This window comes from Dipodomys spectabilis, unplaced genomic scaffold (assembly GCF_019054845.1).
Source record: "Dipodomys spectabilis isolate Male_0828 unplaced genomic scaffold, ASM1905484v1 ptg000234l, whole genome shotgun sequence".
NCBI lineage: Eukaryota > Metazoa > Chordata > Mammalia > Rodentia > Heteromyidae > Dipodomys > Dipodomys spectabilis.
The window spans coordinates 21,696,444-21,712,172 of record NW_024870911.1 but is presented as its reverse complement, the minus strand read 5'-3'; the positions used below and the strand labels follow the sequence as shown (position 1 = coordinate 21,712,172).

The window sequence follows — 15,729 nt, the reverse complement described above, 5'->3', positions numbered from 1 at the left end:
TCCCCATTTGTTCTGGTGATGGTACTTTCATTTCTTCTACTTGGCTCCTAGTCTTTTTCTTTATGTATTATCACAACTTAAAATTATCTCATCCAGGGGCTGGGAAGGTGGCTCAGTGGTAGAGTGCTTGCCTTGCATGCCTGAGGCCCTGGGTTCGATTCCTTAGCACCACATAAGCAAAAAGAAAAAAGCTGGAAGTGGCACTGTGGCTTAAGAGGTAGAGTGCTAGCCTTGAGCTGAAGAGCTGAGGGACAGCGCCCAAGCCCAGAGTTCAGGCCCCACGACCGGACCAAAAAAAAAAAGATTATCTCATCCATGTTATCTGTCTATCTTCTAGTTGCCAAGCCCCCTTACTAAAATGAGAGTAAGACTATGTCTGATTGTTGCTCACCAACTCATCTCCAGCATTTTCCCTAACACCAGGCAGAATGAAAATGTGGTGGATATTAGTTAAGGAAAGAAGGAAAATCATTAATAATGACTTTAATGACATGAAAACAACTGACCCACCATTGCCCGACCTCTTCCCACAGACCCAATTGTCTGAACAGGGCCAGGATCCAGAAAAATGACATTTCTGCCCAAATATGAAGCATCAACTTCAAAGCCCCACCTCCAGATAGTCTTCCTGCAGCATCAGAGGGGAAATGATTTGCAAAGTATGTATTTCTCTCCACCAAAAAACTTGAGAGAATAAAATTGGACATGAAGTAGAGGTCCTGGTAAGGATAAGATGGCTGTCAGCACTGAAAATAAGCTAGTGGTTGGAAATAGTAGTTTGTAATCCCTAGAGCATAGAAGGTGCTAGAAAAAAATAGGGAGGAAATGAATATTATTATAGGGGAAGGAGAAATAATTCTATCAGGAGTAAAAGGAATGACAACAAATCTCTTAGTCCAAGAAACATTTCCTCTTGGTGAGCAAAGGTGGAGGGCTGGAGGCATGGCTCAGCAGTAGAGCCCCAGCCTTCCAAGGGCAAGACTCTGAGTTCAAAACCCAGGACCACCAATAAAGGAGTAAAAAGGGAGCAGAGCAAATACAACTCTGTAGAAAGGGAGGGAGTTGCGCATATGGTAGATGTCAGACACAGAGCCAAAGTACAACATGAGCCTGGAGACCGCACCCCAGAGTTCCCCAGTATTACTTCCCAACCTCCCTTGAGCTTGTTCTCTTAGACACACCTGTTCTGCAGCTGTCTAGCTACTGGAACACAATGCCCAGTCCCCTAACAAACTGGATAATGGGTCATACCATAGTGCTCCATACCCTGGCCCCAATCAGCCTCTCCCAGCCTTCTATCCCATTGCTCCCTGCCTTTAGTATTGCGTGTTGCTAAGCTACTTTGGGCTTATACACATACTATCTGAGTCACACATTCTGACAGGCTTTCCTCTGGTTTCTGGCTGCTAGAGAACCCTGTGATCCTGAACCTTTCTTCCAGGCTCCAAGTCCTTGTGCATCTCACCTGGCTGACTCCTCAGACTTCTCTCAAGTGTCATCTTCTCCAGGGAGCCTTCTTGTGCTTCAAAACCTTCTTGCTATACCAGGTGCCAGTGGTTTATGCCTGTAACCTTAGCTACTCAGGAGGCTGAGATCTGAGGATCGTGGTTCAAAGCCAGCCAGGGCAGGAAAGTCCATGAGGCTCTTGTCTGCAATAAACCACTCAAAAAACTGGAAGCGGCACTGTGGCTCAAGTTACCACTAGCCTTGAGCTGAAGAGCTGAGGGACAGTACCCAGGCCCAGAGTTCAAGCCCCACAACCAACAAAAAAAAAATTCCTTGCTGGTATCTAATATTATTCTCAACACTATCCAGAAAGCACAGAGCATCTGTACATAAAATGTCTGTTCTGTTTTCATGTGACCACCATATTTATGATAAACCATGTCTTCTTCAAGGGAAGAACAGGCTACAATGGGCTCTATGTCTCTGCATCCTCACACAGAACCCAACACAGACTAGATGCTCACGAAGTGTGTCGAGCTGAATCCACTGCCCTCTGGGGCTTTTAAATGGACATGATATCTTAACAGGAAAAGGAGCTCTCAGTCTGTGTGGAAAGTGCAGTGAGAAAGGAATATGATCAGAATCTTCCCAAGAAAGACAGAGCATCAGTGCTCCAACAGGGCAAAGCCAATCCCAGACTTCCAGGAAGAAAGGATGGAATTCTATGCCTCCATCAGAAAGAATGACATTGCCCCATTTGTTAGGAAATGGAAAAACTTGGAAAAAATTATATTAAGTGAAGTAAGCCAGGCCCAAAGAAACATAGGTCCCATGGTTTCCCTTATTTGCAATATCTAGTATATGTATGAGTCAGGCAGAAAAGGTCAGATAATGTGATGTTAGGAAAATGAACCCTTAGATACGTATTTTAATGTTTTTTTCTTTCATGCATGTGTTTCTAACACATTTATAAGATTATCTCTTTGTTGCTTTGTACGTCCCTCCCCCACAGTATAACCCCTGCTTTCACTATATTTGATGTCAATATAACTTGTAGAGGAGATGGGGAAAAACAAGTCGTTTAAGGATACAGGTGGACCTGTTGCAACAATGAGAAGTACAAGTTGTCATGTCGAAAACGAGCTTTACAACGTTGGTGCGGGGAGGGGGGGTGGGGGGGAGGATTGGGTTGGGGGGGCTGGGGGGAAGCTGGGAAGGGATGTGAAGGGTAAACAAAGGAGGAGGCTGCAATGCTTGATAAGAAATGTACGCATTATCCTGCCCATGTAATTGTAACCCCTCTGTACAGTATGTTCACAAAAAAAAAAAAAATTAATTAAATTTAAAAAAAAAAAAAGAGATGCATCTCCCTCCAGCATCCAGGCCCTCAAGAGTCCACTTGAACACCACCCTTTTCATGAAACATCCTGTGATTGCCAAGCCTTCACCCAAATAATTTCCCCCTCCCTAGGGCATTTCATCTCTCTGTCTAATCACTAAGTTATTTGCATCTAGTCATGACCATCTATCATGTCTCCTTAAAGTACATCTAATCCTTGCTTCTATTTGGGTTCCCATCACCTGATATAGAGTAGGCAGTGAACATCTGACCATTCATTTCATCAACCTTTGTTAAACAGTGGCTGTAAGATGAGTACAGAGGCTCCTGAATATCAAGATAAATAGAGCCATGGTCCTTATGCTTGAAGAATTCATAGGCTGGTGTGCTGGGTAAAAGAATGAATAGGAGGGAGTGGAAAGATACATGCATGCATGAGTAAGTGGATACGTGGATGGATGGATGGATGGATGGATGGATACAAGAATAGATGGATAGATGGGTTAGTGGATGGGTGGATTAATGGATGAATGAATGAAACAACTAGCAAAAGGTACTCAAAAATCCTTTCTCCAGTAAGCCCCCTCCTAGCTTATCTAGCTGCTCATCTACCTTCTCCAAAGTTTTGAAGATCAAATCTACAACAGATGTGTTTTTTTTTTTTTAATTATAGGTGATCCAGACACCAGTGGTTCATGCTTGTAATTTTAAACGCTCAGGAGGCTGAGATCTGAGAATTGTGCTTTGAACCCAGCCTGGGCAGGAAAGTCTGTAAGACTCTTATCTACAATTAAGCATCAAAAACACAGAAGTAGAGCTGTGTCTCAAGTGGTAAAGTGATAGCCTTGAGCAAAAAAAAAAAGCTCAGGGGCACCTCGCCCCTGAATTGAAGCCCTAAGATTGGCATGTGCGTACTCGAGTGCGCGCTCGCACACACACACACACACACAGAGAGAAGGAGCACCATCTTGCCTTGGCACAAAGTCAGCCAGGAGCAGAGCCTGGGTCCTGGGCTCCCAGCACCACCCAGACTCTTTATGGCAACACTCTACACACTCAGCCTTCTCTTCACGAATAAAGAGATAGATGGTCAGTCTCCACGTTCAACATGGCAAAAACTTGGAAGAGTACTCAAATGGCTTCTTCCCCTCAGCCTGCTACTTCTGTATCCAAAATCACCTCCCTAGACAACTCTGGAAATAGGGGCCAACATGAGTGGTTTTCTCTTTACTGCAAAAGAGGAGTCTTCTTGTATAAACAAAAAACAAATACACCCACATGGCCCCTTGCCTGCAAGTACAATCATGTTGGCTCTGATCCACACTTACACACATCTCATCTGCAGCAAGCTTGGCCAGGTAAATCATTAAGAGCAACTACAGAGTCCTTAGACCCCACACACAGCCCCTGGACTGGCCACTCCCACACCCTCACACCCAGGGATGTGAGCAATGGGGTCTATCACCACCTGCAGCTTTCTGAGAATCCCCACTCCTCTTTCAACCCTTAATTCCTCCTCCTCACCACAGAAACCCAACAGAGAGCCAACTGAGCATTTTCCCAGGGGAGAGGTACACGGAGGAAGAAATCAAAGCTGTCTGACTGGCTGCAAAGGCTGCAAACTTCCTGTTCTCACATGCATGTGCATGCACAAGAGGCAGGGAGCCCAGCATAGACAATGGAGGCATCAGGGCCCTCTGGCCTAGTCTCTGTTCCTCCTGCCAGAAATCAGGATCAAGAGATTAACCCTTGCTGCTCTGTCTCCGCTTTCCCAAAGAGAAGTCAGCTCCAAGCCTGCCGCAGGGTCTGCTTGAAGCCTGCCGATCAGTGGCAAACCTTGTTCCCCTCCTGTCTGTACAATCAGACACACAGACAATGCACTGAGGACTGGAGATGAATGGACTCCCTGCAGGCAAGAGGCTTTGCCCTGCACCTGTAGAAGAGGGACTAAGTTCAGGCTCAACAATCTGCTTCTAAAACAGGGAAGATTGCTCTGGAAATTTTAGGATTGCTCCAGCATAAAAACAACATATTCTCAAAAGTTAGTCCCAACCTCACTCCCCATCTAAATGTCCACTCCTCACTTTGGCAATGTACCACATGAAGCACAATCTCCAGGACTGCCCAGTCAGGAAGCTTCCCCTCTCCACTTCCACCATTCTCTCTGACCAATCAGGAAGCTTCCCCTCCCCATATCCACCATTCCTCCTGCCCAATCAGGAAGCTTCCCCTCTCCATTTCCACCATTCTCTCTGACCAATCAAGAGGCTTTCCCTCTCCACCTCCATCATTCTCCTCGACCAGTCAGGAAGCTTCCCATCTCTGGCTCCACCATCCTTCCTACCTCCACTCAGGGACTGAGCAATGCCCAAACATCACCACACCACTCACCCCACATGCCAAAAAGCAGGAAGCAAGCAACACCTCTCAGACAGGGAACAAGCTGATGTTCCTCCATCTACCACCTGTGGCCTTGCTGGTTCTTAGATCTGGTTCCTAAAAGCCTTCTGGGGATATAGTCCCATGTGTGCAATTCCATAAAAATAGGGAGGCCTTGCAAAATCCCCAAACATGAGCTTTCTCCCCTGAGTCCATAACCTCTTGTTCTATATCCAGTTGAGACCTCTGACTCCCTTCCTTGCAGCTGGCAGACATCCCATACCTTTACATATTGGCCATCCCCTCCAGGTACCCTCTAGACTCAGCATTGAGATGCTCTGGTTGCCCTGTAATAAACATTCTTTGATAAATTGTTGATTGTCTCTTGAATCTAGATACCTTACCCTACGAGTAGTCTCCATGTTCCCTCCACTAATCTTCTGTGTTCAATGATCTGTGTAACTTGAAGTTAGTAGATGACTTGACCAGTATAGACAGATCCTTTAGATAAACTGCCCCCCTCAATCATACAGTGTCCATCTGCACTAAATTATTTGGATGTGTCACAAGAAAGTCTTCCCCCCCCCCCCCAGTGAACAAAGACAGTTGCTGAGACTGAATGATAAAAGCATTTTATTGGAGGACAGAGGGAACAAGCGGAGCTGAGCAGAACACTAAGACGTTCTCATCCTAACCTTTCAGAGCCAGTTGCTGCCAGGTGATAGGGACTGAGTTTGGTTAATATCGATGCATAGCTATGGTTTGATGGAGCTATGAGAGGACATACATGATCTTGACAGGTCTGGTCATTTCTTCTCTATGCATGGGAGGTCAAAGCTGACAGCCCTCCTCTCACACCAGGGGAAATCACCAGTCCTAAATGGAGAAGAAACTACCAAACTCCAAGAGGGCAGAGTCCACATTCCGGCCAAGAGGATTGTCCTGGAGCAGAGCAAGCCCAAGGCAGAGTGGCCCATCTCTGGCAGGATGAACAGCAGAAAGGGTACAAGTGAAATGAAGGAAGCACAAAGACATCAGGGCTGGGCTGGACACAGGGGCCTACAGCGCCTCATCTTCTCTATCGCTGGGACCTCTTGGTCAGGGTGGAAGAAGAGATGATCTTACTGCTGGAATGGCTACCAAATCCATAACCACTTCCAGAGCCAGAACCAAAGCCGCTACCCAGGCCAAATCCAGAGTAGCTTCCTAATCCTCCACCAATGCTTCCAGCGCTGACACTACCACCGACTACCGCTGCAAGAAAGGCAAAGGACAGTTACTCACACTGTGCCAGAGGCCCTTGGCCCAGACCAGGGTGAGCAGATGACCATGGTAGGGGCAGAGGTACTTACAGATGCTCACAGCACTCTGGCATTCCCCAGACATCCTGTAAGGAGAAGAGAACCATGAGCCATAACAAGCCCAGAGCTACACTTTGGTCATTACGCAAGTCTGATGCACCTTTCCCAGACTTGAGTGGCCAGATCCTAAGGCCTGAGCATGAACCATTTGCTACCCCATCCTGGTTCTTGATACACCAGCACAGTGCTAGAGCAAACATCCCAGCAGAGGCCCAAACTCTGCATCCCATGTTCCCCTCCCTGCCTCCCCCTTACCTGCACTCCTCGCCCTCCAGCAGCTTCCTATAAGTAGCTATCTCCACATCCAGAGCCAGCTTGACACTCATAAGTGCCTGGTACTCCCGCAGCATCCGGGCCATCTCCTCCTTGGCCTTCTGCAAGGCAGCCTCCAGCTCTGTGCGCTTGCTATAGGCATCTTTGAGAGCCAGCTCCCCGCGCTGCTCTGCATCAGCCACAGATGCCTGGATAGTCTGGCACTGTGGACAAAGGCATCAACAGGCCTCATCAGTGTCCTCCTGCCAAGATCTCTATGCCTGTCCCCTGTTCTGGGGTTGATATGTCAAGATTCTGCCTGCTCTTCTCCCTACCTTCCCCAACTCCAGGCAGAACCTACCAATGTCTCCACTACAGTGATGAAAAAGAGAAGCAGGCTGGATGCAGGTGGCTGACCACTGTAATCCTAGCTACTTGAGAGGCTGAGATCTGAGGATCCTGGAGCAGACAATCTCCAATTAACCAGAAAAAAGTTGGAAGTGGAGATGTGACTCCAGTAGTAGAGTACCAGCTTTGAAGGAAAAAAATGCTCAGCAGGAGTGTGAGGCCCTAGTCCAAGCCCCAGTACTGGCAATAAATAAATAAGCCAAACCCAGTGAAGGTCCAGAAACTGCTATGTGACATTAATGAGGATGCTGTTGAGAATATCCAAATGTGATCTGCGTCATGGGCTCAAGGGGCTTGCAATACAGGGTTTATCTGCTTGTCCACCACAGCAGCCATCTGCCAGGGGCCCCTTACCCTGAACCTAAGCTTGGAGGAGGTAACACTTACCTGCTTCTTGACATTCTCAATCTCAGTCCTCAGCCTCTGGATCATCCGGTTGAGCTCTGAGATCTCATTCTTAGTGCTCTTCAAGTTGTCACCATGTAGGTCAACTGATGTCTGGAGCTGCTGGACCTAAGATAGAAGGAAAACAGGAAGTCAGGAGTCAAGACCTTTAGGGTAAGACGATCCACTCATCTCTGATGGCTCCAGGACTGAAGCTGATGATCGCATTCACAGACATTAAAGGCAAAATCTAGAGCCACCCTCATCTCCTGAGTCACCCCATCACCCACCTTGGTCTGATACAGGGCCTCAGCTTCAGCCTTGCTTCTCTTGGCAATCTCCTCGTACTGGGCCTGGACCTCAGCAATGATGCTTTCCAGGTCTAGGTTGCGATTGTTGTCCATGGAGAGCACCACAGAGGTGTCAGAGACATGTGTCTGCATCTGGGACAGCTCCTACAAGGAAAATGTCTCACATCAGCCCCCCAGGAGACTCTCCCTGAGCTCTGGCAAAAGACTCCTATCATCATGATATGGCTATGACACCAGTCAGAGGGAACAGAGATGGCGTTCCCAATTTAAAAGAAAAGGGAAAAAAGGAAAACTCTAAGTAGAAATGAGGGAAGGGACATCTCCAAACAGAAAGCAAGGTTTTTCACCTTTTCCAACTCCCACGCAAGAGCCACCACAAGCGCTACGTGTCTAGTGTGGAGGGTGCTGGGAATACCGTATACAAGGAAATGGAATGAGCCCATTCCTCCAGAAAAAATGGTAAGCAGCAATGGATTCTATCCCTTGATATATCTGGCTCTAATCACTTCTTTAAATCAATACCTGGTTGCCAGGTACTGGTGGTGCACTCAGAAGGATCATGGTTTAAATCCAGCCTGGATAGGAAAGTCCTTGAGACTCTTATCTCCAGTGAACCACCCAAAAAGCCAGACGTGGAGCTATGACTCTAGTAGAGTGCTCACCTTGAGCACAAAAGCTCAGGGATAACATCCAGACCCGGAGTTCAAGCCCCAGGACTGGTACCAAAAAATCAATAAGTAGACAGGACCTGGTTTTGAGAAGCTCCCTGTTGAACCTCACTTCACTTCAGCCCCCTCTGTCCATGACATTGTCAAGAGAGCTGGGGATCTTTCTAAGAACTGTGTATCCCAAGCTCTTTCTGCAGCCCTGTAAATGGGGATCCCCTTCTCCTCTGTGGGTGGACTCCTCACCGCTTCATAGAGGACCCTCAGGAAGCTGATCTCATCATTAAGACCATCCATCTTGGCCTCCAACTCCACCTTGGTCATGTAGGCGGCATCAACATCCTGCAGAGGAAGAGGAGAGACAACAGGCAAGACTCACAATGGGGACAGAGAAGGTGTTGATCAATATCTAGTAGGAAAGGCTACACCACACCAGGTGACAATTATTTGGTATCTTCTGCACCTAAATCCATATGAACACATGGAAGTTGATTGTCCGGACAGGGTTTCCTCCCCATCTTAACTCCTTAGAACTTGGACTGTCACCTCACCCACTTCCTTTGACTGCCCAGGTCTGAATAGTAACAAATGAAATTCATTTCAAAGCAGACAAGGACCAAGGCCAAAATGGACCAAGCCAAGCCAAGAATGATCTTCAACCACGGGGGGAACCTGGGGCTCTTGATCCATCTTTACCTTCTTGAGAACCACAAAGTCATTCTCTGCAGACGTCCGCTTATTGATCTCATCTTCATACCTAAAGGACAGAAAGGAAATGGCAAAGCCCACGGTGAGCTAGCGCTTCTGAAATCTCTGCTACGTATTCCTAAATATCTATTTGGAGATATCTAGGTAATTAAGCTCTACTTCCCATGTTCAGTGAACTCAGGGACAGCCCCCAGGCCCTGTTCAAGCTCCATGACCAAGAAAAAAAAAAAGAATGGAGATAGAAAGGGAAAGGAATGGCGGGATAACACAGTCATAATATTCCATGTACATATGTGAGTATGGAACCACAAATCTTGAGGAGGTGAGGGGGTTGGGAGGGATGGGAAAGAACATGGATGGGAGGTGACATTGATCAAGATACACTGTACTCATGAAGAAAGTAGCATGTTGGAGTGAAATCCCTCTGTACAGCTACTTAAAGGTAATAAAAAGAATTTTAAAATAAAAAATAAGATTTAAAAAAACTGAAGCTCAGAGATGTTAAGCAACTCCCCAGAGTCATATAGCTAATGAGTGAGAAATCAATATTCAAACTGATCCCATCTGCCTCAGTACTCCGCGAGCTCCTCATACGGTGTGTGTGGCAGACATGCTCCCTGAATCTAACAGTAAATTTATGTTTGGGGCAATTTGTGATTATTAAACTTGACTTCATGAAAACAGGATGGCCCCATAAAATATGGGTACGAGGGTCAGACTAGAAGACTTTTCCTGACCCCCGGAGATTTCTTCAGAGCCTGAGATTCTAAGGCATTAGAGTAGAGCTGGGGTGTTTGGGCCATCCAGGCAGAGATGTTAAAGATCCCTTCCTTCCTTCCACATACTTGGTCTTGAAGTCCTCCACACTGTCCTGCATGATCTTCAGCTCTGACTGTAGGCGCCCTTTGTCGTTGCCCAAGGTGTCCAGCTGCTTCCTTAAGGCACTAATGTAGGTCTCAAAGAACAGATCCAGGTTTCTTGGAGATGAGGTGGTCGTCTGCTGCTGGAGGAGGCTCCATTTGGTCTCCAGGACTTTATTCTGTTGCTCTAAGAACCGCACCTGTGTTGAACAAGACACAAGCGAACCAGTGAGGAACTAAAGCTTATCAGGATTGCCAACAAGGTAACACCAACCCAGTCAATCCAGGAAACCAGTATACCTAAAACCACACAAGTAGAGTTATCATCCAATAGGGTAACCTCAATGGCCCCGCTCCTCAGCCCATAGCAGCAAATGGGCCACATGGACTGTGGAGAACAGAGCAGAGGGCCCAGCAGTGCAGAAAGACTGGCTCCCTGACTGCAGGAATCCACAACCCCCTGGGTGAGCTATTAGAGAAGAACATGAAACTTCTATTAAAAAAATCATCCATTCTTTGGAACCAGTAGCTACAGTCATAGTCTGAAACCTCTGGCATTCAAGTGATCCTGACTCAAGGCAAAGAAAAAAAAATAGTAAGTTCACTATGCACATTTTTGCAGTGCTGGAGCTGGAATCCAGGGCCTTATACGTGCTAAACAAGCCCTCTACCAATGGTCTGTATCCCCAGCCTTCAGCAGAGACTTTGAAAATAAACTTTCTTATTAATGCTTCTGGGCATGATTGGGTACAGGTATTTACAACCAAGGCCTAACAGATTCTGAGTCTCAGCTAGATCCAGCCTGCCAGGGACTTTTGGGACCTCCTCTCTCTCTGAAAAGACTCAGCCAGTCTAGGCAAGAAAGCAGCTTAGCAGACAATCCCACAATCTATGCTTCAGAATTCAGAGGTTGATTCCCTTCTGAACCCAGAAAGTGAGATGAGATGAGGTGAGCTGAGGTGAGACAAGGAAGCATGAAGATCCTTTAGTCTTGCTTTTATATCTGTCTGTCTATCTAGCATCACAATAAAGCACCTGACATCAATAAGAATTTATTCAAAGTTGTGAGAAGAGTACATATAATCACTCTGTTTATTCCAGGGCCAGTCATTCTTGTCCCATGTATCTAAGAGGCCTAGCACTTTTTTTTTGTCGGTTGTGGGGCTTGAACTCTGGGCCTGGGCGCTGTCCCTCAGCTCTTCAGCTCAAGGCTAGCACTCTACCACTTGAGCCATAGTGCCACTTCTGGTTTTCTAGTGGTTTATTGGAGATAAGAGTCTCACAGACTTTCCTGCTTGGGCTGGCTTTGAACCACAATCCTCAGATCTCAGCCTCCTGAGTAGCTAGGATTACAGGCGTGAGCCACCAGCTCTCGGCTAAGGGGCCTAGGACTTTTTTTTAAAAAAGACCTTCTGTTTTTTCTTTTTTAGTGGCATATATTAAATTGTACATACAAAGAGTTTCATATTACATTAAAAAGAACAGCAAGAAAGTACTTATAATGTAGTATGTGATTTTTTTTTGTTTCTTCCCCCATAGTATAACCCCCGTTGTCACTGTATTTGATGTTAGTGCCCTGCATCTTGTATATACATTTTTCTAATTTGGGGAGGGGAAGGGAAATAACAAAAAGCTGAAATAAGGATACAGGTTGATCCATTGTAACAGTGAGATGTACAAGACAGTATGTTGAAAACGAACTTTACAACTTGGAGGGGGAGGGAGGAGCTGGGGAGGTGGGGAGGAAAGGGATGGTAAGGGAAAAACAAAGGAGGGGTTAACAATGCTCGATATCAAATAGACTCATTACCTTGCTCATGTAACTGTAACCCCTCTGTGCAGTATCTTTACAACAAAAATATATATTAAAAAACAAGAGTTTCATAAGAATATTTTCATGACCTGGCATTGCTAGCTCATACCTATAATCCTAGCTAGTGAGGAGACTGAGATCTCAGGATCCTGGTATGAAGGCAGCCTGGGCAAGAAATTCCATGAGACTCTTATTCCAAATTAACCACCAAAGAGCCAAAAGTAGAGCTGTGGTTCAAGTGGTAAAGTAATAGTCTTTAATACAAAAGCTCTGGGATAGCACCTGAGTTCAAGTCCTCCATCACACACACACACACACACACACACAGAGCACGACACATCCCATGCATGCATATTATACTTTCCTCTTTCTTATTCCTTTCTCTTCCTCTCCTCCTTCTCATGTCCCTTCATCTTACCATAATACTGAAGGGGTCTAAGACTTAGATGCACCAAGAACTAGGCTAGCCAGGAGTGAAGAGTAAGGTGCTATACTCATCCCCACAGTCACCCATCTGTAGGTGACTCAGAGCTCTGGGATGACCTCTTCACCATCATCCATCATACTTAGCTGTCATGGAGCCTCCACAACATTAATCTCCAGACCTTACAGGAAAGAAGGGATGTTGGGCTACAGAAACTTCCCAGAAACCACAGAAAGACTGAACTATCCCTTCTCCTCAGAAAGGAGCCATTTTTCCCAGAGTCAGGAGAAAGAAGAAGATCTAAGGTCCTGTGGGCACCTAGAATCTTCCACAGAACTCAGTGCCTTTTTCCTTTGCAAAACCAGCTCGACTTTCTTCTGTTCCCAGAACACAGTTCCCAAGAGTTAACAATATGTTAATGGAGTTTATATTGTTTCCAAAACCAAAACCTGAGGAAAAGCGGGGAGAATTATGAACCTACTCTCTAGCTGGGGTGACCAAAGCCAAAGAACTATTTCCTAGGCAGTTTTTCTAGGGACCTGATCATGAATGAACTGCTCTGAACGTCCTATCTTCCACGGCCAAGGGACAAAAAAAAGGAAAGCTGGGAGTATTTAGAGTCCTTTGCAGCCAAAAACTGAGTCCTAGAGAAATTCAGGGACAATCCCCATTAAAAACACCTCGTGGCTGGGTGCCAGTGGCTCACACCTGTAAACCTAGCTACTCAGGAGGCTGAGACCTAAGGATCCCAGTTCAAAGCCAGCCCAGGCAAGAAAGTCCATGAAACTTCTCTCTCCAATTAACCAGCAACCCTATTTCCAATTCACTTGAGTTGTAACTCAAGTGGTAAAGCACCAGCCTTGGGGAGGGGAGGGGAACAACTAAGTAACAATGCCCAGGCCCTGTGTTTAAGCCCAGTACCATCTCTTATCAAGCTAGGGTCTGAGATCCTAGAACTCAGGAGTTTGCACTGTGCCCCCAACTTTTCTGGCCTAGGACTCACTCACCTTGTCAATGAAGGAGGCAAACTTGTTGTTGAGGGTCTTGATCTGTTCACGCTCCGCCGTCCGGACTCTCTGGATCTCAGGATCAATTTCCACATGGAGGGGAGTCAGCAGGCTCTGATTGATGGTGACCTCTTGAATCCCCCCAGCAGGGCACACAGGGAAGCCAGGGCCACCCCGGCCATTAAAGGAGCCTCCAAATCCACCACCAAAGCTGCCAGCACCAAAGCCTCCAACACCAAAACTGCCAGCACCAAAGCCTCCGGCACCCCCAAAGCCAATGCCTTGGCGGGACCCAGCCACACTGCAAGAAATACTCCTGTTCCCCCCAAGATTGTAGAGGCTTTTGCTGCCAAAACCCCCAGAGGAACAGCGTCCTGCACCTCCTGACATGGAGGCCGAGCTGAAGGCAACACGCTTGCCCCCACCAACGATGGCTGAGCCGCTGCTGAAGCCTCGAGATCCTCCTCGAACATACTGCTGTCTAGCGATCATGGCTGAGGAAGGAAGTGAGCTGTGAGCTGTTGAACAGAGGTGAGAGAGGCCAGGCCGCTGAATGCCAGAGCTCTAGGTCTGGGTCTCTTATATGGGTTGGAGCAGTAGGGCTTGGTTACAGGGGTATAAAGGGAAAAATCTGAAACATCCCTGGGCTTGGCCTTTGGCACTGGCCCATGCTTCTTGTACCCTGCTGAACTTGTCACTAACACACCTACAGAAGTCACTGGAAGGGCACAGGTTGCTGGATCCCATCCCTTTCCCTTGAGGAAAATCCAAGCCAGCGCCTCCTGCACCACTGGCCCTGCCTGGACTGAGCCCTGCTATCCGCCCCCCCCCCACCCTATTACCTGCCCACACCTCACCTGCTCCAGACAGGCAGCCCTGTGGCACCTCCTGTCATGCTACAGAATCTGGGACCCATGATCCTGGGTTCAGTCTGCACACTTGGAGCGGGTCACCCTCTGAACACAGCCACTTTACCCCTAAGATAAAAATTGTACAAATATTTACCTTCGCTGCTTTTCAGAACACAGTGAGATTGTGATTCATGCAGTGCTTTTGAAACTTTCATGCACTGTACATAAACTTTGTATCATTGTCATCCTGGCTCCTCAGGGTGTATTTAACCCCAAGCACCTGCCCAAAAGAAAGAAATCTGAAGCCAGGCACTGGTAGCTGACACCTGTAATCCTAGCCTCTCAGGAGGCTGCGATCTGAGGATTGAGGATTGAAGCCAGCTCAGGCAGGAAAGTCTGTTAGACTCTTATCTCCAATTAACCAGCAAAAAAAAAAACAGAAGTAAAGGTGTGGCTCAAGTGATATAGCACCAACTTTGAGTGAAAAAGCTAAAGGCTAGCACCAGGCTCTGAGTTTAAACCCCAATCTTGGCACACACTCACGCGCATGCACATGCGCATGAACACACACAGAGGACATCTGTATTGCAGCCTCTGGTAGTCTCCTGAACTTAGACCAGACTCCCTTCAACTTGCCTTGTACTAGGGCTGGTACTGGAAGAGGGGTAGCAGGGGTCCACATCCTCCCTTGTAAAACCCCTGTCTGCTGCCTCAGGCCTCCCACTGCTTCTCGGGTCTCTGTAGTTCTTGCCTGAGCTGTGCTTGAGGACCCTGTTCTAGGCTGGCCCCGATGGCATGGGCCTTACCACTCTCTTTGCCGTCCTGGGGTTTGCTCAGTTACCCCAGAACAGAGCACATCTTTTTCCTCCAGAGTAACTTCTCTATTCAAGTCAGGAATTCCGAATGTGTTTGATGCTGGGAATCTCTTTGGCAGAATGGTAAAACCAATGAGCCCCTTCTCAGAGCCATGCTTTTAGGTGCAAAATCCCCTAGTTTTAAACCTTAAGTTCTTGTCCAATGAGTATAAATGATGTTGTGTCCAAATTCCACACATTGCCACTAGCTAGCTGTACTGCCTGGGGTGGGTGACTTAACCTCTCTGAAACCTTCTCATCTATAAAATGAGAGACCCGCCCCACAGGTGATAAGACAAAGTACCTTATAGAGGGCCTACCGGGCACATGGGAGGTCAGTAGGCATTCATTCTCTTCCCAGCCGGTCCTTTCCACTGCCACTTACAAGGGGAAACTGGGGAATCTGTGTCCCGTACTTTCCTCCTCTTCTCCCCTCAACCTGCCTTAGATGCTGACCTCTCCTTGCTATTGGCCTGGAGTAAAGGGATAGGGTAAAGGGTGTTAACAGCAAGGGTTCGAAGCTCAAACATCACACATCTGAAAGACATGTCAGTCAGCAGAGCAGGTGACCATTGCAAAGCCAACATCATCTCCAAGAGAAGGGGCTAAGCACGCACTCATCCTTGAGCACCAGCTGGGCCTGTGTGCTAGACGACTTATAGACACA

At 47.1% G+C, this 15,729-nt stretch overlaps 1 protein-coding gene across 1 annotated transcript; it reads right to left on the bottom strand.

The window, feature by feature from the left end:
* Positions 1-5,797: 5,797 nt before the first annotated feature.
* Positions 5,798-13,893, bottom strand: Krt4 (keratin 4). Its single transcript, XM_042698842.1, has 9 exons — positions 13,358-13,893; positions 10,099-10,313; positions 9,242-9,302; positions 8,792-8,887; positions 7,860-8,024; positions 7,573-7,698; positions 6,781-7,001; positions 6,517-6,551; positions 5,798-6,418 (listed from the first exon to the last, which is right to left on the bottom strand). Exons 1-9 carry the CDS (start codon positions 13,847-13,849, stop codon positions 6,243-6,245), a joined length of 1,587 nt encoding a protein of 528 aa, XP_042554776.1. The 5' UTR covers positions 13,850-13,893; the 3' UTR covers positions 5,798-6,242.
* Positions 13,894-15,729: the final 1,836 nt, after the last annotated feature.

Coding starts and splice junctions, on each gene's coding strand:
- Krt4 (XM_042698842.1), bottom strand. CDS start 13,849: ATGATCGCTAGACAGCAGTATGTTCGAGGAGGATCTCGAGGCTTCAGC. Junction 7,699..7,859: donor AGGCCCTGTATCAGACCAAG/GTGGGTGATGGG, acceptor CTTCTATCTTAG/GTCCAGCAGCTCCAGACATC. Junction 7,002..7,572: donor TTGAGAATGTCAAGAAGCAG/GTAAGTGTTACC, acceptor CTTTGTCCACAG/TGCCAGACTATCCAGGCATC.